The sequence below is a fragment of the Dendrobates tinctorius genome, unplaced genomic scaffold, assembly GCF_039654945.1.
Source record: "Dendrobates tinctorius isolate UK_male_01 unplaced genomic scaffold, ASM3965494v1 ptg000191l, whole genome shotgun sequence".
In the NCBI taxonomy this organism is placed as follows: domain Eukaryota; kingdom Metazoa; phylum Chordata; class Amphibia; order Anura; family Dendrobatidae; genus Dendrobates; species Dendrobates tinctorius.
The window spans coordinates 9,448,098-9,470,267 of record NW_027361858.1 but is presented as its reverse complement, the minus strand read 5'-3'; the positions used below and the strand labels follow the sequence as shown (position 1 = coordinate 9,470,267).

The 22,170-nt window shown below is 43.1% G+C and overlaps 1 protein-coding gene across 1 annotated transcript in view; it reads right to left on the bottom strand.

Annotated features, from left to right (window-relative positions):
* Positions 1 to 22,170, bottom strand: part of MUSK (muscle associated receptor tyrosine kinase) — a 384,027-nt gene that overhangs the window by 215,893 nt on the left and 145,964 nt on the right. The window contains exon 5 of the mRNA XM_073552439.1: positions 17,530 to 17,671. Within this exon, the coding sequence (XP_073408540.1) occupies positions 17,530 to 17,671 (142 nt within the window). The remainder of the gene's footprint in view (positions 1 to 17,529; positions 17,672 to 22,170) is intronic.

The window sequence follows — 22,170 nt, the reverse complement described above, 5'->3', positions numbered from 1 at the left end:
TTTTCTCCCCTACCTATTTTTCCCTCATTTTTTTCTTCCTTATCGCCTTAAACCAACCCTTGCTTAACATTTCACCAACTGTACCTGTGAACTGGTGTTGGTTTTAATGGTGATGTGTAAAATTTCAAAATAAAGAATTTACAAAAAAAAAAGTTTCTACTTTTCTGTGAAGGCTTTCTACCAGATTTTAGAGTATGTCTGGGAATTTTTGCTTCTGGAGTCAGACAAAAGGGCCTGGCCCTCAATTTTGTTCAAGTTCATGCCAATAGTGTTTGACGGGTTTGAGATAAGGGCTGTGGAAGGGCCAATCAACTTCTTCTACACCAACCTGCTTAGCACGCTTTTATGGACCTTTGTGCCCTGGAATACAATCATGTTGGAACAGAAAGTGACCTTCCCCAAACGGCTTCCAAAACGTTGAAGCATACACTTGTCCCAAATGTCTTGGTATCCAGGAATCTTTAAGATGTCCCTTCACTGGAATTTAGGAACTTAGGTCAAGGTATGATAAACAATCCCATAGCAATATCTCTCCTCTACCAAACTTTACAGTTGGCAAAATGTGGTCAGGCAGGTAAACTTCTCCTGGCAATTGCCAAATCTACACTCATTCATCATACTGCCAGATAGAGAAGTATGATTTGTCACTCCACAGAACACATTTCCACTGCTCTAGAATACAAGTGCTTCTCATAAAATTAGAATATCATCAAAAAATTATTTTATTTCAGTTCTTCAATACAAAAAAAAATGAAACTCATAAATTATATAGAGTCATTACAAGCAGAGTGATGTATTTCAAGTGTTTATTTCTGTTAATGTTGATGACTATGGCTTACAGCCAATGAAAATCCTAAAGTTAATATCTCAGTAAATTTGAATAATTAGCAAAAAACACCTGCAAAGGCTTCCTAAGTATTTAAAAAGGTCCATTAGTCTGTTTCAGTAGGCTCCACAATCTTGGGGAAGATTGCTGACTTGACAGATGTTCAGAAGGCAGTCATTGACACTCCACAAGGATGGTATACCACAAAAGGTCATTGCTAAAGAAGCTGGCTGTTTACAGAGTGTTTTATTCAAACAGATTAATGGAAAGTTGAGTGGAAGGAAATAGTGTGGTAGAAAAAGGTGCACAAGCAGCCGGAATAACCTCAGCCTTGAAAGGATTGTTGAGAAAAGGCCATTCAAAAATTTGGGGGCAGATTCACAAGGAGTGGACTGCTGCTGGAGTCATTGCTTCAAGAGGCACCACACACAGATGTATCCAGGACTTGGGCTACAAGTGTCGCATTCCTTGTGTCAAGCCACTCATGACCAAAAGACAATGCCAGAAGCTTCTTACCTGGGCCAAGGAGAAAAAGAACTGGACTGTTGCTCAGTGGTCCAAAGTGTTGTTTTCAGATGAGAGTAAATTTTACATTTCATTTGGGAATCAAGGTCCCAGAGTCTGGAGGAAGAGTGGAGAAGCACACAATCCAAGCTGCTTGAGGTCTAGTGTGAAGTTTCCTCAGTCAGTGATGTTTGGGAAGCCATGTCATCTGCTGGTGTAAGTCCACTGTGTTTTTTCAAGTCCAAAGTCAGCGCAGCTGTCTACAAGGAAATATTTGAGCACTTTATACTTCCCTCTGCCGACAAGCTTTATGGAGATGGAAACATAATTCTCTAACAGGACTTGGCAGCTGTCCACACTGCCAAAAGTACCAATATATGGTTTAAAAACAACAGTATCACTGTGCTTGATTGGCCAGCAAACTCGCCTGACCTTAACCCTATAGAGAATCTATGGGGTATTGTCAAGAGGAAGATGAGTGGCACCAGAACAACAATGCAGACGAGATGACGGCTGCTATCAAAGCAACCTGGGCTTCCATAACACCTCAGCAGTGCCACAGGCTGATCACCTCCATGCCACGCCTCATTGATGAAGTAATTGATGCAATAGGCCCCGACGAAGTATTGAATGCATTTACTGAACACACATTTCAGTAAGCCAATATTTCGGATTTTAAAATCATTTTTCAAGCTGGTGTTATAAATTATTCTAATTTACTGAGATAATGACTTTTGGGTTTTCATTGGCTGTAAGCCATAATCATCAACATTAACAGAAATAAACACTTGAAACAGATCACTGTTATGATTGAGTCACCGTAGGAGGCAGACACAAAAATATAAGCTACGTCCAGAAAACCAGAGAAGTTGGCAACTATCAGATTGCAGACCCCTGAACCTATCAACACAACTAGCAGTAGCCGTGGGGGGCTCCTACGATGCCCTAGACCCCTCGATCACAGCCGGAGAGCTAAATAGCCTAAAGACAGAAAAGGAAATCTAAACTGCCCCAGAGCAGACCCCAAAGTAAAAGGCAGCCCCCAACATATAATGACGGTGAAGCAAGATGAAAAAACACTCACACAGATAGAAAGATAGGCTGAGCAAACGATGGGGCCCAAGCTAACTAAACAGAACAGGAAAGGAAGGTTGCTGTCTGCAATCTGCCAAAACCCTATCAAAGACATAAGCCAACAAGCTGATATGGAAAAAGACCCTGAAGCAGCTAGGCTTCAAAAACTAAATCAGCACTCAGGTATTTTCAGAAGACAGAGCTAAAGGAATTCAGCACACCCTAGCAGGGAATGGCAGAAATCCAGAAAAACAAAGCAAAACAAAGTCAAAGCACAAATGCAAAAAGCCGAGCAGAAAACTTAGCTTTAGAAGAGCAGGAATTCAGACTGGTCTCCAAGGATCCCACAGAGAAATTACCCGCAGGGCAGAAGGGCGTCGGCAGCCTTATATCCAGTCAGTAACTCCACTCAGCCAGTCATCATCATCAGGCTCAGGTGTTTGATAATCAGGCTCACTACCTTTCTTTACCAGAAGAGGGAGTTCCTCGGGCCTCAGTAGTGAAGGGGAAAATGAACTCACAACAGTACCTCCCCCTTGAGGAGGGGTCACCGAACCCTCAACCACGCCACCAGGGCGATCAGGGTGAGCCCGATGAAAGGCACGCACCAATCTTTTGGCATGAATATCAGAGGCAGAGACCCAGGAATTATCCTCCTGACCATAACCCTTCCACTTAACCAAATACTGGAGTCTCCGTCTAGCCAGACGGGAATCCAGTACTTTCTCTACCTCATATTCCATGTTACCTTCAACCAATACAGGGTCTGGAGGTGCCACCCCCGGAACAACAGGTTCAACAAACCTCTTCAACAAAGATTTATGGAACACATTATGGATTTTAAATGTGACAGGAAGAGCCAAACGAAAAGAGACCAGATTAATAATCTCCAAAATCTTGTAAGGTCCAATAAATCTAGGCTTAAACTTAGGAGAAGCCACCTTCATAGCAATATTTTTTGATGATAACCACACCATATCACCAACCTTAAACTGGGTACCAATGGTCCTATGTCGGTTGGAAAACCGCTGGGCCTTTTCCTGGGAGAGAGATAACTTATCCACCACTTGGTCCCAGATCTGGTGCATTCTCTCCACCACAGTGTCAACACCTGGGCAGGCAGAGGGCTCCACCTGCCATGAAGAAAATCGAGGATGAAACCCAAAGTTACAAAAAAAAGGTGACATCAAAGTGGCAGAACTAGCTCTATTATTTAAAGCAAATTCGGCCAAGGCCAAAAATGAAACCCAATCATCCTGATCAGCGGAAATAAAACATCTCAAATAAGACTCCAAGGTCTGGTTTGTTCTCTCTGTCTGCCCATTGGTCTGAGGGTGAAAAGCAGAGGAGAAGGACAACTGAATTCCCAGCTTGGAACAGAAAGTTCTCCAAAATCTAGACACAAACTGAACTCCTCTGTCAGATACAATGTTCTCAGGAATCCCGTGCAAGCGAACCACCTGTTGCAAAAACAGGGGCACCAACTCAGAGGAAGACGGCAACTTAGGGAGTGGTACAAGATGAACCATCTTAGAGAACCTATCACAAATCACCCAAATAACAGTCATCCTTTGAGAGACAGGCATATCAGAGATGAAATCCATTGAAATATGGGTCCATGGCCTCTTGGGGACAGGCAAAGGCATCAACAACCCACTAGAGCGAGAACACGATTTAGACCGGGAGCACGTCCCACAGGACTGCACAAAATTCCTGACATCAAGAAACAAGGAGGGCCACCAGAAAGACCGACTCACCAGATCTAGTACCAAAAATACCTTGGATGACAAGCCAAAGCAGGGCAATGAACTTAAGACATCACTCTCTTCTTCCACTGGTCAGGAACATACAACTTTCCACTGGGACAACGCTCAGGTTTGTCCTCCTGGAACTCTTCCAGAGCACGTCTCAAATCGGGCGAGATGGCAGAAAGAACTACCCCTTCGCCTAAGATGGTAGCAGGCTTGGTCACCACAGGAAAATCAGCAAAGAAGCTCCTAGAGAAGGCGTCTGCCTTGACATTCTTAGTTCCAGGAAGAAAAGAAACCACAAAATCAAAACGTGTAAAAAACAAGGCCCACCTAGCCTGTCTAGGGTTCAAGCGCTTAGCCAACTCTAGGTAAATCAAATTCTTGTTGTCAGTGAGGACCACGACTTGATGCTTAGCTCCCTCCAACCAATGTCTCCACTCCTCAAATGCCCATTTCATGGCCAACAGTTCCCGATTCCCCACATCATAGTTACGTTCAGATGGAGAGAACTTTCGGGAAAAGAAAGCACAGGGATTCATTTTAGATGTTACAGGATCCTTTTGGGACAAAACAGCTCCTGCACCAATCTCAGAAGCATCCACCTCTACCTGGAACGGAAGTGAGACATCAGGTTGCCGCAAAACCGGGGCGGTGAATCTTCGCTTCAGCTCCTGAAAGGAAGAAACAGCCTCCGGAGACCAATTTAACACATCAGCACCCTTCTTAGTCAAATCAGTCAATGGCTTGGCAATACCAGAAAATTTTCCTATAAATTTCCGATAAAAATTAGCAAAACCCAAAAACTTCTGGAGGGCCTTCAAAGATGTGGGCTGAACCCAATCGTAAATGGCCTGTACCTTGGCCGGGTCCATTTCAATAGCTGATGGGGACAAAATAAATCCCAAAAAAGAAATCCTCTGTACTCCAAAAAGGCATTTAAATCCTTTGACATACAGGGAATTCTCCCTCAAGATCCGGAACACAGTCCGAATATGTTCCACATGAGAATCCCAATCCTTGGAGAAGATCAAAATATCATCCAGATAGATAATCAAAAATTTATCGACAAAATCTCAGAAAATATCGTTCATGAAGCACTGGAAGACAGAAGGGGCATTAGTCATCCCAAAAGGCATCACCAGGTACTCAAAATGGAAGACAGAAGGGGCATCACCAGGTACTCAAAATGTCCCTCCGGAGTATTAAACGCCGTCTTCCATTCATCCCCATGCTTAATGCGAATAAGATTATATGCCTCCCTGAGGTCAAACTTGGTAAACCAGCAAGCACCTTTAACTCTGGAGAATAGATCAGAAATCAGGGGTAACGGATACTGATATTTAACAGTAATTTTGTTGAGGGCACGATAATCAATACAAGGTCTTAATGATCCATCCTTTTTGGCTACAAAAAAAACCGGCACCTAAGGGAGACGAGGATGGTCTAATATGACCCTTATCCAACGCCTCCTTAATATAGGATTGCATAGCCTCGTGCTCGGGTACAGATAAATTGAAGAGCCGACCCTTGGGAAATTTACACCCCGAGCTCAGTTCAATTGCACAGTCATAACTCCTATGAGGAGGCAGAGACGCAGACTCATTCTCACTAAATGCATCATAAAAGTCCGCCAAATAATCAGGAACATCACGCGACTGAGGAGAGGTGGAAAACACCAGAGCCTCACTAAAGGCACACCGACAACCCCAACTCACCACAGACACAGATTTCCAATCCAAAACTGGATTATGAATTTGTAACCAGGGAAACCCCAGAACAAGAGTATCATGCAGATTATGCAACACCAAAAATCTGCAATTTTCTTGATGGTCTGGGGCGACCCGCATTACCACCTGGGTCCAAAATTGAGGTTTATTTTTAGCCAAAGGAGTAGCATCAATCCCCCTCAAAGGGATAGGCGTCTGCAGAGGTGTCATCGGAAATCCACAACGTTTAGCAAAATCCAAGTCCATTAGGTTTAGGGCTGCTCCCGAATCCACAAAAGCCTTGGCGGAAAATGTGGACAGGGAGCAGATCAGAGTAATAGCCAGAAGAAACTTAGGTTGAACACCACCAACAGAAAACGTGTGTGCAAAGCGTTTCTCTCATTTAGGACAGACAGAAATAATATGTGAGGCATCTCCACAGAAAAAACACAACTTATTACGCCTTCTGAACTCCTGACGCTGCTCTCTGGAAAAAACTCTATCACATTGCATAGGTTCAGACATTTGTTCAACAGGTGGCAACACCTCTCGGGCAGCTTTGCGTTCGCGCAAACGCCGATCAACCTGAATGGCTAATGACTAGAGTTGAGCGATACCATCCGATACTTCAAAGTATCGTATCGGATGGTATCGGCCGATCTTTAAAAAAAGTATCGGTATCGCCGATTCCGATACCGGAAGTCCCATTCAAGTCTATGGGACTTCCGGTATCGGAATAAGAAAAACCCTTTCCTGCCCTTGTACAGCCTCTCTGGGGTCTGTACGGGCCTTTCGGGGGGCTGTGCCGGCCTGCCAGGGGGTCTGTGCAGGCTCCGGTGGTCTGTGCCGGCCTGCCGGTGGTCTGTGCAGGCTCCGGGGGGCTGTGCCGGCCTGCCGGGGGGCTGTGCCGGCCTGCCGGTGGTCTGTGCAGGCTCCGGGGGGCTGTGCCGGCCTGCCGGGGGGCTGTGCCGGCCTGCCGGGGGGCTGTGCAGGCTCCGGGGGTCTGTGCAGGCATCGTCCGATGGGACTACAAGTCCCATCGGGCGATGCCTGCTACCATGACAGTGATTGACACATTAGCCAATGATGGGACAGTAGTAGTCCCATCATCCGGTTAATGTGTTAAATGTAAAAAAAAAAAAAAAAAAAAAAAAATTACATGCTACATTCATACTACATACTACATACATGCTACATTCATACTACATACTACATACATGCTACATTCATACTACATGCAACATACATACTACATATATACTACATGCATGCTACATATATACTACATATATACTACATGCATGCTACATACATACTACATGCTACATGCATGCTACATACATACTACATACATACTACATGCTACATACATACCACATATATACTACATACATACAATACATTCATACAATACATACATAGACATACAGTACATATAACATAGAGTAACATACTTACCAATACTTGTCACATTGTTCCCCGAAGCCATTGTCGTCTACGGAATAAATATTAACATAACAAACCACAAAAATACTCACCCACGATCCGAAGCAGTCCACGAGTGTGTCCCACGACGATCTTGGGTAGAGAACTGCAGCATCAGCTGATGCTGCCGTTCTCTACGGGCTGCAGGAATCCAATGACGGAAGGTAGGTATCCTTCCGCACTGTATTCCTCCGCCACTTAAAAAAAAAAAAAGTCCCTAGTCTCACTTTATGCCATTGCTGTGTGGGAATTTCCCACACAGCAATGGCATAAAGTGAGACTAGGGACTTTTTTTTTTTTAAGTGGCGGAGGAATACAGTGCGGAAGGATACCTACCTTCCGTCATTGGATTCCTGCAGCCCGTAGAGAACGGCAGCATCATCTGATGCTGCAGTTCTCTACCCAAGATCGTCGTGGGACACACTCGTGGACTGCTTCGGATCGTGGGTGAGTATTTTTGTGGTTTGTTATGTTAATATTTATCCCGGAAAAGACAATGGCTTCGGGGAACAATGTGACAAGTATTGGTAAGTATGTTACTCTATGTTATATGTACTGTATGTCTATGTATGTATTGTATGAATGTATTGTATGTATGTAGTATATATGTGGTATGTATGTAGCATGTAGTATGTATGTAGCATGCATGTAGTATGTATGTAGCATGCATGTAGTATATATGTAGTATGTATGTAGCATGTAGTATGTAGCATGCATGTAGTATATATGTAGTATGTATGTAGCATGTAGTATGTATGTAGCATGCATGTAGTATATATGTAGTATGTATGTAGCATGTAGTATGTATGTAGCATGCATGTAGTATATATGTAGTATGTATGTAGCATGTAGTATGTATGTAGTATTTTTTTTTTTTTTTTTAACATTTAACACATTAGCCGGATGATGGGACTACTACTGTCCCATCATTGGCTAATGTGTCAATCACTGTCATGGTAGCAGGCATCGCCCGATGGGACTTGTAGTCCCATCGGACGATGCTTGCACAGACCCCCGGACATCAGCACAGCCCCCCGGCAGGCCGGCACAGCCCCCCGGCAGGCCGGTACAGACCCCCACAGGGTGCACAGCCCCCCGGCAGGCCGGCACAGCCCCCCGGCAGGCCGGCAGAGACCCCGGGCAGTCCACACAGCCCCCCGGCAGGCCGGCACAGCCCCCCGGCAGGCCGGCAGAGACCCCCGGAAGGCCCGAAATGACGGCGCATCATGATGCGCACACACCGCGCATCATGATGACGTCAGGCCGTCAATCAACTGAACTTCCGATTCCGATGCCGAATTCCGATATTGAAAAAATATCGGAAGTCGGTATCGGAATTCCGATACAGCAAGTATCGGCCGATACCCGATACTTGCGGTATCGGAATGCTCAACACTACTAATGACATAGAATCGTCAAGACCAGAGGGAACAGGAAATCCCACCATAGTATCTTTTACGGCTTCTGACAACCCCTTCCGAAAGAGAGCAGCCAAGGCATTATCATTCCAGGTAGTAAGTACTGCCCACTTTCGGAATTTTTGACAGTACAATTCTGCAGAATCACGACCCTGGTTCAATGCCAGCAGGGTCTTTTCAGCCTGATCAATGGCATTAGGTTCGTCATACAACAACCCCAAGGCCTGAAAAAATGCGTTCACATTAGTCAGAATAGGATCATCTGGTTTCAAAGAAAATGCCCAATCCTGGGGATCGCCACGCAGCAAAGAGATGACAATTTTAACCTGCTGCGCGGAGCTCCCTGACAAGTTAGGCTTCAAGGCAAAAAATAATTTACAATTATTTTTGAAATTCAAAAATTTAGACCGATCCCCAAAAAATACATCAGGTGTAGGAATCTTTGGTTCAGCAGCATGTGAATGAGCAAGGTAGGCGGAAATTCCCCGCACTTCCGCAGCGAGCTGCTCCACACGATCAGACAATTGCTTTATCTCCATTGAGAGAAAAAAAAATTCCCCCTACGGCCTCAGAGGTATAGAGGAAAAAATATACACACTTTTTTTTTTTTTTTTTTACAATTCTTTCCTGCTATTGAGTACCCTAGGATCTGCGGTATGGCGGGTGATTTTGTTATGATTGAGTCACCGAAGGAGGCAGACACAAAAATAGAAGCTACGTCCAGAAAACCAGAGAAGTTGGCAACTATCAGATTGTAGACCCCTGAACCTATCAACACAACTAGCAGTAGCCGTGGGGGGTTCCTACGATGCCCTAGACCCCTCGATCACAGCCAGAGAGCTAAATAGCCTAAAGACAGAAAAGGAAATCTAAACTGCCCCAGAGCAGACCCCAAAGTAAAAGGCAGCCCCCAACATATAATGACGGTGAAGCAAGATGAAAAAACACTCACACAGATAGAAAGATAGGCTGAGCAAACGATGGGGCCCAAGCTAACTAAACAGAACAGGAAAGGAAGGTTGCTGTCTGCAATCTGCCAAAACCCTATCAAAGACATAAGCCAACAAGCTGATATGGAAAAAGACCCTGAAGCAGCTAGGCTTCAAAAACTAAATCAGCACTCAGGTATTTTCAGAAGACAGAGCTAAAGGAATTCAGCACACCCCAGCAGGGAATGGCAGAAATCCAGAAAAACAAAGCAAAACAAAGTCAAAGCACAAATGCAAAAACCGAGCAGAAAACTTAGCTTTAGAAGAGCAGGAATTCAGACTGGTCTCCAAGGATCCCACAGAGAAATCACCCGCAGGGCAGAAGGGCGTCGGCAGCCTTATATCCAGTCAGTAACTCCACTCAGCCAGTCATCATCATCAGGCTCAGGTGTTTGATAATCAGGCTCACTACCTTTCTTTACCAGAAGAGGGAGTTCCTCGGGCCTCAGTAGTGAAGGGGAAAATGAACTCACAACTAGTGTTGAGCATTCCGATACCGCAAGTATCGGGTATCGGCCGATACTTGCTGTATCGGAATTCCGATACCGACTTCCGATATTTTTTCAATATCGGAATTCGGCATCGGAATCGGAAGTTCAGTTGATTGACGGCCTGACGTCATCATGATGCGCGGTGTGTGCGCATCATGATGCGCCGTCATTTCGGGCCTTCCGGGGGTCTCTGCCGGCCTGCCGGGGGGCTGTGCCGGCCTGCCGGGGGGCTGTGTGGACTGCCCGGGGTCTGTACCGGCCTGCCGGGGGGCTGTGCCGGCCTGCCGGTGGTCTGTGCACCCTGTGGGGGTCTGTACCGGCCTGCCGGGGGGCTGTGCCGGCCTGCCGGGGGGCTGTGCTGATGTCCGGGGGTCTGTGCAAGCATCGTCCGATGGGACTACAAGTCCCATCGGGCGATGCCTGCTACCATGACAGTGATTGACACATTAGCCAATGATGGGACAGTAGTAGTCCCATCATCCGGCTAATGTGTTAAATGTTAAAAAAAAAAAAAATACTACATGCATGCTACATACATACTACATGCATGCTACATATATACTACATACATACTACATACATGCTACATACATACTGCATGCTACATACATACTACATACATACTACATACATACTACATACATACTACATACATGCTACATACATGCTACATACATACTGCATGCTACATACATACTACATACATACATACTACATACATACTACATACATGCTACATACTGCATGCTACATACATACTACATGCATGCTACATACATACTACATATATACTACATACATACTACATACATGCTACATACATACTGCATGCTACATACATACTACATACATACTACATGCATACTACATATATACTACATACATACTACATACATGCTGCATGCTACATATATACTACATGCTACATACATACTACATGCATGCTACATACATACTACATATATACTACATGCATGCTACATACATACTACATACTACATATATACTACATACATACTACATATATACTACATACATACTGCATGCTACATACATGCTACATACATACTACATACATACTACATACATACTACATACATACTACATGCATGCTACATGCATGCTACATACATACTACATGCATGCTACATACATACCACATACATACTACATGCTACATACATACCACATATATACTACATACATACAATACATTCATACAATACATACATAGACATACAGTACATATAACATAGAGTAACATACTTACCAATACTTGTCACATTGTTCCCCGAAGCCATTGTCTATTCCGGGATAAATATTAACATAACAAACCACAAAAATACTCACCCACGATCCGAAGCAGTCCACGAGTGTGTCCCACGACGATCTTGGGTAGAGAACTGCAGCATCAGATGATGCTGCCGTTCTCTACGGGCTGTAGGAATCCAATGACGGAAGGTAGGTATCCTTCCGCACTGTATTCCTCCGCCACTTAAAAAAAAAAAGTCCCTAGTCTCACTTTATGCCATTGCTGTGTGGGAATTTCCCACACAGCAATGGCATAAAGTGAGACTAGGGACTTTTTTTTTTTTAAGTGGCGGAGGAATACAGTGCGGAAGGATACCTACCTTCCGTCATTGGATTCCTGCAGCCCGTAGAGAACGGCAGCATCATCTGATGCTGCAGTTCTCTACCCAAGATCGTCGTGGGACACACTCGTGGACTGCTTCGGATCGTGGGTGAGTATTTTTGTGGTTTGTTATGTTAATATTTATCCCGGAATAGACAATGGCTTCGGGGAACAATGTGACAAGTATTGGTAAGTATGTTACTCTATGTTATATGTACTGTATGTCTATGTATGTATTGTATGAATGTATTGTATGTATGTAGTATATATGTGGTATGTATGTAGCATGTAGTATGTATGTGGTATGTATGTAGCATGCATGTAGTATGTATGTAGCATGCATGTAGTATGTATGTAGTATGTATGTAGTATGTATGTAGTATATATGTAGTATGTAGTATGAATGTAGTATATATGTAGTATGTATGTAGCATGTAGTATGTAGCATGCATGTAGTATATATGTAGTATGTATGTAGTATGTATGTAGCATGCATGTAGTATATATGTAGTATGTAGCATGTAGTATGTATGTAGCATGCATGTAGTATGTAGCATGTAGTATGTATGTAGCATGCATGTAGTATATATGTAGTATGTATGTAGTATGTATGTAGCATGCATGTAGTATGTATGTAGCATGTAGTATGTAGCATGCATGTAGTATATATGTAGTATGTAGCATGTAGTATGTATGTAGCATGCATGTAGTATATATGTGTTATGTATGTAGCATGTAGCATGCATGTAGTATGTATGTAGTATATATGTGGTATGTATGTAGCATGCAGTATGTATGTAGCATGCATGTAGTATATATGTAGTATGTATGTTGCATGTAGTATTTATGTAGTATGAATGTAGCATGTATGTAGTATGTAGTATGAATGTAGCATGTATGTAGTATGCATGTTGTATGTATGTAGCATGTAATTTTTTTTTTTTTTTTTTTTTTTTTTTTTTTTACATTTAACACATTAGCCGGATGATGGGACTACTACTGTCCCATCATTGGCTAATGTGTCAATCACTGTCATGGTAGCAGGCATCGCCCGATGGGACTTGTAGTCCCATCGGACGATGCCTGCACAGACCCCCGGAGCCTGCACAGACCACCGGCAGGCCGGCACAGCCCCCCGGCAGGCCGGCACAGCCCCCCGGAGCCTGCACAGCCCCCCGGCAGGCCGGCACAGCCCCCCGGCAGGCCGGCACAGCCCCCCGGAGCCTGCACAGCCCCCCGGCAGGCCGGCACAGCCCCCCGGCAGGCCGGCACAGCCCCCCGGAGCCTGCACAGACCACCGGCAGGCCGGCACAGACCACCGGAGCCTGCACAGACCCCCTGGCAGGCCGGCACAGCCCCCCGAAAGGCCCGTACAGACCCCAGAGAGGCTGTACAAGGGCAGGAAAGGGTTTTTCTTATTCCGATACCGGAAGTCCCATAGACTTGAATGGGACTTCCGGTATCGGAATCGGCGATACCGATACTTTTTTTAAAGATCGGCCGATACCATCCGATACGATACTTTGAAGTATCGGACGGTATCGCTCAACTCTACTCACAACAGATCACTCTGTTTGTAATGACTGTAATGAATTTATGAGTTTCACCTTTTGTATTGAAGAACTGAAATAAATTAACTTTATAACTTTCTAATTTTGATAGAAGCACCTGTATAATGGAAGCGGTCTTTACACAACTCCATCAGATACTTTTCATTGTACCAAGTGATATAAAGCTTGCAGGCATGGGCTCAGGAATGGAAATGGATGTCATGTATCTTGCAGTGCCCAGTTTTTGTGATGATTTTAATGCAAGAGGAGGTTTGAAACTCTTCAAAGAGCCTGGAAAGCGTTGGTGACTTTTATGTACTATATACCCTGCTTTGTAATCTTACATGGTCTGCCATATTGTGGCTGGGTTGGTTCCTAAAAGCTTACACTTTTCAATATAACTATACACAGTTGATAGTGAAATATTTAAGACAAAGGAAATTTCATAAACTGATTTTTTTATTAAGCTAAACTGAAATTAAAGGATGCGCCTACACTTTTTTTTTACACTTTTAATATATATATATATATATATATATATATATATATACTATATATATTTTACACTTCTACTATATACAGTTAGGTCCATATATATTTGGACAGAGACATCATTTTTCTAATTTTGGTTCTAGACATTATCACAATGAATTTTAAACAAAACAATTCAGATGCAGTTGAAGTTCAGACTTTCAGCTTTCATTTGAGGGTATCCACATTAAAATTGGATGAAGGGTTTAGGAGTTTTAGCTCCCTAACATGTGCCACCCTGTTATTAAAGGGACCAAAAGTAATTGGACAATTGACTCCAAGGCTATTTCATGGACAGGTGTGGGCAATCCCTTCATTATGTCATTCTCAATTAAGCAGATAAAAGGCCTGGAGTTGATTTGAGGTGTGGAGCTTGCATTTGGAAGGTTTTGCTGTGAAGGAAACATGCGGTCAAAGGAGCTCTCCATGCAGGTGAAACAAGCCATCCTTAAGCTGCAAAAACAGAAAAAAACCATCCAAGAAATTGCTACAACATTAGGAGTGGCAAAATCTACAGTTTGGTACATCCTGAGAAAGAAAGAAAGCACTGGTAAACTCATCAATGCAAAAAGACCTGGGCGCCCACGGAAGACAACAGTGGTGGATGATTGCAGAATAATCTCCATGGTGAAGAGAAACCCCTTCACAACAGCCAACCAAGTGAACAACACTCTCCAGGACGTAGGCGTATCAATATCCAAATCTACCATAAAGAGAAGACTGCATGAAAGTAAATACAGAGGGTTCACTGCATGGTGCAAGCCACTCATAAGCATCAAGAATAAAAAGGCTAGACTGGACTTTGCTAAAAAACAACTAAAAAAGCCAGCACAGTTCTGGAAGAACATTCATTGGACAGATGAAACCAAGATCAACCTCTACCAGAATGATGGAAAGAGGAAAGTATGGCGAAGGCGTGGTACAGCTTACGATCCAAAGCATACCACATCATCTGTAAAACACGGCGGAGGCAGTGTGATGGCTTGGGCATGCATGGCTGCCAGTGGTACTGGGTCACTGGTGTTTATTGATGATGTGACACAGGACAGAAGCAGCCGAATGAATTCTGAGGTATTCAGAGCCATACTGTGTGCTCAGATCCAGTCAAATGCAGCCAAACTGATTTAGTTGTCGTTTCATACTACAGATGGACAATGACCCAAAACATAAAGCCAAAGCAACCCAGGAGTTTATTAAAGCAAAGAAGTGGAATATTCTTGAATGGCCAAGTTAGTCACCTGATCTCAACCCAATTGAGCATGCATTTCACTTGTTAAAGACTAAACTTCAGACAGAAAGGCCCACAAACAAACAGCAACTGAAAACCACCACAGTGAAGGCCTGGCAGAGCATCAAAAAGGAGGAAACACAGCATCTGGTGATGTTCATGAGTTCAAGACTTCAGGCAGTCATTGCCAACAAAGGGTTTTCAACCAAGTACTAGAAATGAACATTTAATTTACAATTATTTAATCTGTCCAATTACTTTTGGTCCCTTTAAAAACAGGGTGGCACATGTTAAGGAGCTGAAAATCCTAAACTCTTCATCCAATTTTAGTGTGGATTCCCTCAAATGGAAGCTGAAAGTCAGAACTTCTACTGCATCTGAATTGTTTTGTTTAAAATTCATTGTGGTAATGTCTAGAACCAAAATTAGGGAAATGTTGTCTCTGTCCAAATATATATGGACCTAACTGTGTATATATATATATATATATATATATATATATTTACTCTAATGGTCAGAAGACATAAGTTTCTTTCCATTGTCTTACTTACAGTAAACTTTTTTAAAAAATGGTTTGAGTCAGGCTATTGAATGAGGAAACAAGCACTACACCATTGTGATTCCATGACATTTTTAATGGATGAAGTGCTGAGAAACTAGAAATGTGTGTCCCAGGAATAACTGAAACATTTGCATTTTCATTACTGCTTGGAGAAACCAAAACAATAGAAGAAGATTATTCAGTCCTTTTCCAAAACAGTTTTATTAGCTTTGGCAACCTCATGCCTGTGTAAACAGCTCTCAGTACTGCACATCTCTGTTTACTCTTCTTACATGACAGCACCAAAGTTGGAGAGTAATGCCTATTGTAATTGAGTGGGTGATTTGTAGGCCTCTAGTGATTTAGATCTGTTGTATTTTTCTCATGATATTTTCTTGCAGACTTGCATACTTCTTAAATTAACCTTATTCTGCATTTTGGCTTGTGAGATCATGGTTGCTGTTAATCTCCTTTAGAGAGCAAGGCTTCCATTGAAAATGTTGCATTATCTTATAAGACACACTTTTGTTCCCCCAAATTTTTGGGGAAAGTGGGGGGTTCATCTTATAATCCGAATGTGTGCTGTAGAGGAGGGGGGGCGGCTCTGGAGTGGTGTCAGGGAGCTGGGGTGGGCTGGCTGCGGGCTGCAGAGACAGCGGGTGATCACATGCTCCCACTCATTAGGCTCATGTAATATTCACTGCACCCGCTGTCCATCACCTCGGTGCTGAAGCCGCACCGAGTTGGTGGACAGGGGAGCAGGGGAGCAGAGGAGCAGATTTCTGAAAGTTCAAATTTATGGAGACCTAACAAACCATAAAATAAAGGGATTGCAGTGCTAGGTTCTCAGCTTTTTTTCCCGTATAGTCATTGTCACCTATTTACTTTTGAGAGTTGTAGTTTCTGAGAAGTAGACCTGGAAGTCCTAGCAAATGTTTTGACCTGTACATTTGTAAGTGTTTGTGCTCCAAATGATCAGATAATGATGACTACTAATGTTAAAGTTCAGTATGGTGGAAAAATGTTGACAGCGGATTATTCAGGATGCTCTCCAAGCGTGTGACAACATAGCTTCATTATTCAGGAAGAAACAGCAACAATATATGATAAACTTAATAGATCAGGAATAAATCATTTGTGTGCCTCTATTTGTGCACCATCTACAGCAGGCTGCTTCTCTCATACACAGACACAGGAAAAAAAGGAAATACAGTCACATGCTCTCCCTGTGTGAGCCTCTGGGAGTTTTTTTTAACTTTATAAATAGCATACAAATTTAGCAACTAAACACTCATAGACAGGAATGGAGTTGTTGCACAACAACAGGGGTGCCCAAACATTTACATGCCATTCTATCTATCTATCTATCTATCTATTCATACAGCATAGTTTAATAGTCACAATTTAAATGGGTAATGCTCATCTTTGGGACCCCAGCTTTCAGGAAAACAGGATCTCCTCGATGGATACCTAGCAATACCATGAAGCTGACAAGAAAAGAAGTCCAACTCATGAAGCTATCTTAGTCACGTGTAAGGTAGTTTCTGACCACGACTCTCATTAAAGTAATTGGAAGAACCATGGAGAGCTTTAATTTAGCCTTAGATACAGTTGACTATTTCCCATAATAACTTGAAGGAAATTAATCTAGAAAGGAAGTTTACTACAAATTCATCAAGAAGTGATGGTTTCTATAATAGCAGTCATCCTGGCATACAGTTCTCCTTAGAATATGCTATATTTTTTAAATCTTATATTTTGTATGTAGTTCTATATTTTGTATCCAATGAAGTAAATATTACCTTCCACTTCTAGAAGGGCAGGTTTGGAAATAGCAGTTCCAAGGCTATTCTTAGCTATACAGCGGTATTGTCCAATATCTTCCCTTTGTACCTTCTGAATTCTCAGACTTCCAGAATCTAAAATGGAGATACGAGTATTCTCCTGCAAAAACAGCAATAAACAATAATACAATCATTCCATAAGCACAAATTTTTTTCTGTACCGAAATCGCTTAACAATATAACATGTCTGCAACTTAATTGTGATAATTTTTAACCAATTAAAGTCTAAAGTAGCATATGATAACATCATTATCTGTAAGCCAAAACCAGGAGTGGGTGATAAATACAGAAGTGGTGACGTGTTTCTATTATTCTTTTCCTCCGACTGTTCCACTCCTGGTTTTTGCTGCAAATACTAATGTAAAATGCTGACCGAATACTGAACGGTGAATGTGGTCTAATACCCTGCGTGGTCAAGCGAGTGTTAATTTGTACCTGAGTGTGGCATTTCCACTGAAATTTCAGGGGAACGCCACTGCAGGATGGTGCGTTTAATACAGTCAGTGCGTCACAGTAACAGTGTGAACAGTAGATGTGAGTCATTTCAGCCCTGTGCTCTGTGGCTTGCGCTGACAATGTGCCTGTATTGCTGAGTGCATTTGACAATACAGCTACACTGCTCGCACATTAACTATGCGCACAGTTCCTGTCATAGTACTTCCAGTCTGTATCTTGTGGAGAACATGACATCTCTTTCACTAAAAAGTACCATAGTTGATTCAGCTAACTCAGTTCATAACTGATGGTATATTTAATTCTCACTATTCATCTTAGCAGTATAGTCATTTACTTACTGGCTAACCTTCGTACTCAGTCTTATATCCACATTTTTTAAAGGCACATTGGCTAGTATTTTAAAGGGGGTTTTACACATAGCGATATCGCTAACAATATCGCTAAAGCATTACCTATTTGGTGACGCAGCAGCGATATCGCTATGTGTGATACCTACCTCCGACTGGCTCCCCTGCTGTCAATCGCTGATCGCGCGAGATCGCACAGCTCCATTTCTCGTCGGGCACTTCCTGCTGGGCTTCCTGCTGGCGCCGACGAGCGACGTGTGGACGCGGACGGGAGGACGTCAGGATCGCCGCGTCTGAAGGGTAAGTATGGTCCGCTGTATCGCTGCTGCATCGCTGTGAAATCTTCCTGTGTGGAAGATCACTAGCGATCATTTAGCGATGCACCAGCGATCCTGACAGGGTCATATCGCTGGTCAGGATCGCTGGTGCATCGCTAAATGTAAAGGGGCCTTTAGGCGGACTGATATAATTGTACCAAATTCGGCACCGGGTCAGTATTGGGCTCGCTTCTTTTTAACATATTTATTAATGACCTTGTAGGGGGCATAGAGAGTAGAATTTCAATATTTACAGATGACACTAAACTCTGCAGGGTAATCAATACAGAGGAGGACAATTTTATATTACAGGAGGATTTATGTAAACTAGAAGCTTGGGCTGATAAATGGCAAATGAGCTTTAATGGGGATAAATGTAAGGTCATGCACTTGGGTAGAATGAACAAGATGTATAATTATGTGCTTAATTGTAAAACACTGGGGAAAACTGTCACTGAAAAAGACCTGGGTGTAAGGGTGGACGACAAACTCACATTTATTGGCCAGTGTCAGGCAGCTGCTGCTAAGGCAAATAAAATAATGGGATGCATTAAAAGAGGCATAGATGCTCATGAGGAGAACATAATTTTATCTCTATATAAGTCACTAGTGCGACCACACTTAGAATGCTGTGTACAGTTCTGGTCTCTGGTGTATAAGAAAGACATAGCTGAACTGGAGCAGGTGCAGAGAAGAGCGACCAAGGTTATTAGGGAACTAGGGGGTCTGCAATACCAAGACAGGTTATTACACTTGGGGTTATTTAGTTTGCAGAATCGAAGGCTTAGGGGTGATCTTATTACAATGTATAAATATATGCGGGGACAATACCAAGACCTTTCTAATGATCTTTTTACTCTTAGATCTGTGACGGGGACAAGGGGGCACCCTCTATGTCTGGAGGAAAGAAGGTTTAAGCATAATCACAGACGCGGATTCTTTACTGTAAGAGCAGTGAGACTATGGAACTCTCTGCCATATGATGTTGCAATGAGCGATTCCCTACTAAAATTTAAAAAGTGTCTGAATGCCTTTCTTGAAAAGTATAATATCACAAGTTATATACACTAGTTTCCTTGATATTGCGTTGATCCAGGGAGCTAGTCTGATTGCCGTATGTGGAGTCGGGAAGGAATTTTTTTCCCCAATGTGAAGCTTACTCTTTGCCACATGGGTTTTCTTTGTCTTCCTCTGGATTAACATGCTAGGGCAAGCTGGGATAGGATATGGGTTGAACTAGATGGACTTAAAGTCTTCCTTCAACCTTAATAACTATGTTGCTATGTATTATCCTGAGATATCTGGTTTAAGCCCGGCTGGTCATAAGTCATTTAAGCTATTTTTATATATTTTATATTCATTTTCTTATTGATTATTTTTAATAGGAACTTAATAAAATGTATAGTTATTTTTAAATTCACATGTCATTTCCTCTCTCCCCCACCTGTTTAGTTTATTATATAGTTAGTGGTGTCCACTTATGTGAATTATTTTTTCTGTTACTACCTACTAACTCTTTCCATTGAAAGAGAGACAACCTGTTTTTATCCCAGCTGCAGCTCACATTTTGGCTGGTCACCCACCAGCTTCAACATACTCTACTCTGCTCAACATCCAAGCAGATTGACACAAGGTAAACCCATATCCTGGTTCTTGGTCAAACCTAGCCAGGTGCATCTAATTAACATCTGAAGTGCTAGAGTTTAACCCAATAAAATCTGGTGCAGGGGTGTACTGACCTATCAGTGTGGTGAGTGACAGTCCAGTCGTTCAATCAGGGCCAAGGCTTGCTGGGTTTCCTACATGTGTCTTTTGTTTGGACTGATTCCCAGGATAATTAGCTGGCCGTCTGCCTCTTATTTCTGCCAGTTGTAAGCTCTGATGTGTTTTTGCCCTGTGCTTTGGTCTTTGTTGACCTACCTTGGATTTAGCTTTGACTATCCGTTTTCCTAGCCCATTTGTCTTGAAATTCTGAGTCTGGACTGTGACCTGACTATGCCTTTGCCTCACCCCTCTGTTTATGAAGTACACTCCTGGCTCTTCACCTCAGACTCCTTGATTTACCCACCTCATGGCGTATCCATAAGTAATGACAAACATTACAGTTTTATTTATGTTTTTTAAATTATGATACGATAAAAACATTTTTTTTAAAAAGACTTCTTACTTTTGTGTGGCCATATTTTGACAGCCATAAAATGTACATTTATCTTCAATAAAGCTGAACAGCTCTGGTGAAAATTAAGAGACCACCACATCAAAACCCTGTCATGAGCAGCCCAATCTCCAGACCTGAACCCCCTGAGGATCCAATCGCCACAGAGGTACTGCACCTCAGCCAGAGGTGTGGTGCTCTGCCCTCAGGTAAGAAGGGGACACTACCCAGTACTCACACACTAGCATACAATACCAGATCCCTCTAGGCTGAGGGGGGTGCTAAGTTGAGGGTGTGGGTGGAGGAAGTAGAGAATGGGAGGCATCAGAGAGTTGTCATGGAAACAGGAGTCAGTTGGAGGGAGGTAGACAGTTTGTGCTGGGGACTAAAGTAGAGAGGAGCATGTCCCTAGACTAGCACTGCGTGAGAGAAAAGAGGAGTGAAAGAAGGGGTCCTAGGGACAGGGAAGTGAGGAATCCACCCGTGTCACCCAAATCCACGCCAACTGTAGTCGGGTAGAGGGGCCAGGTTGCATAGGGGACCGGCCCCAGACTAGTGAAGAAACTAAGGCTCAGCTAGCAAACCGGAGGCTGTAGCTACTGTATGTGCTATAGAAAACTCCATACACATTTGCTGAAAAGGCAGCCAGATAAGATCAAGGGGACTAAGAGAACATCGCCCGACAGGATCCGAGGTTGCTGGCTTGGGACACTGTGTTTGAAGGCGCAGGGTAGAAGAGGTGAGCATCAGCACAGCGAGATGGCCAGGAAAGGAACATAAGAACGGGGTTCTGGTACAGTGGACCACCAACTCGGAGTACACAGCACCCCAGCTGAGGATTGTAACTGGAAGAACTGTGAGTAAAAGTGTGAAGACTGCACTCCCCTGTGTCTCCTGATTATTTATTGCATCATCTGCCCTGCACTACAACCATTACCATCATCTTTAACACTATAATTACCCTGGGGCATAGCTCTACCCATGGAGAGCTACATCAACTCTGCTGCATCACCAACAGCCGTATACCATGGGTGGTGTCAAAACTTTATTTCAACTAACTTCTCCATCTCATTTGATTGGACGCCCAGGGCCACAGACCGGGTCACCGCTGCCGTGACAAAACCCCTGAAGGACAGACTATGGCCCGGAAAGAGTTCCCTAGACCTAGCGGGCCTTTCAGATAGTCACAAGCCATCAAAAAACAAAGAACTGTTTAAATTTTTGTGCCAGCAGCAGTGTGAAAGACTGGTGGCAAGCATGCCAAGACACAAGAAATCTGTTTTTAAAAATAATGGTTATTATTCCACAAAATATTGATTTCTGA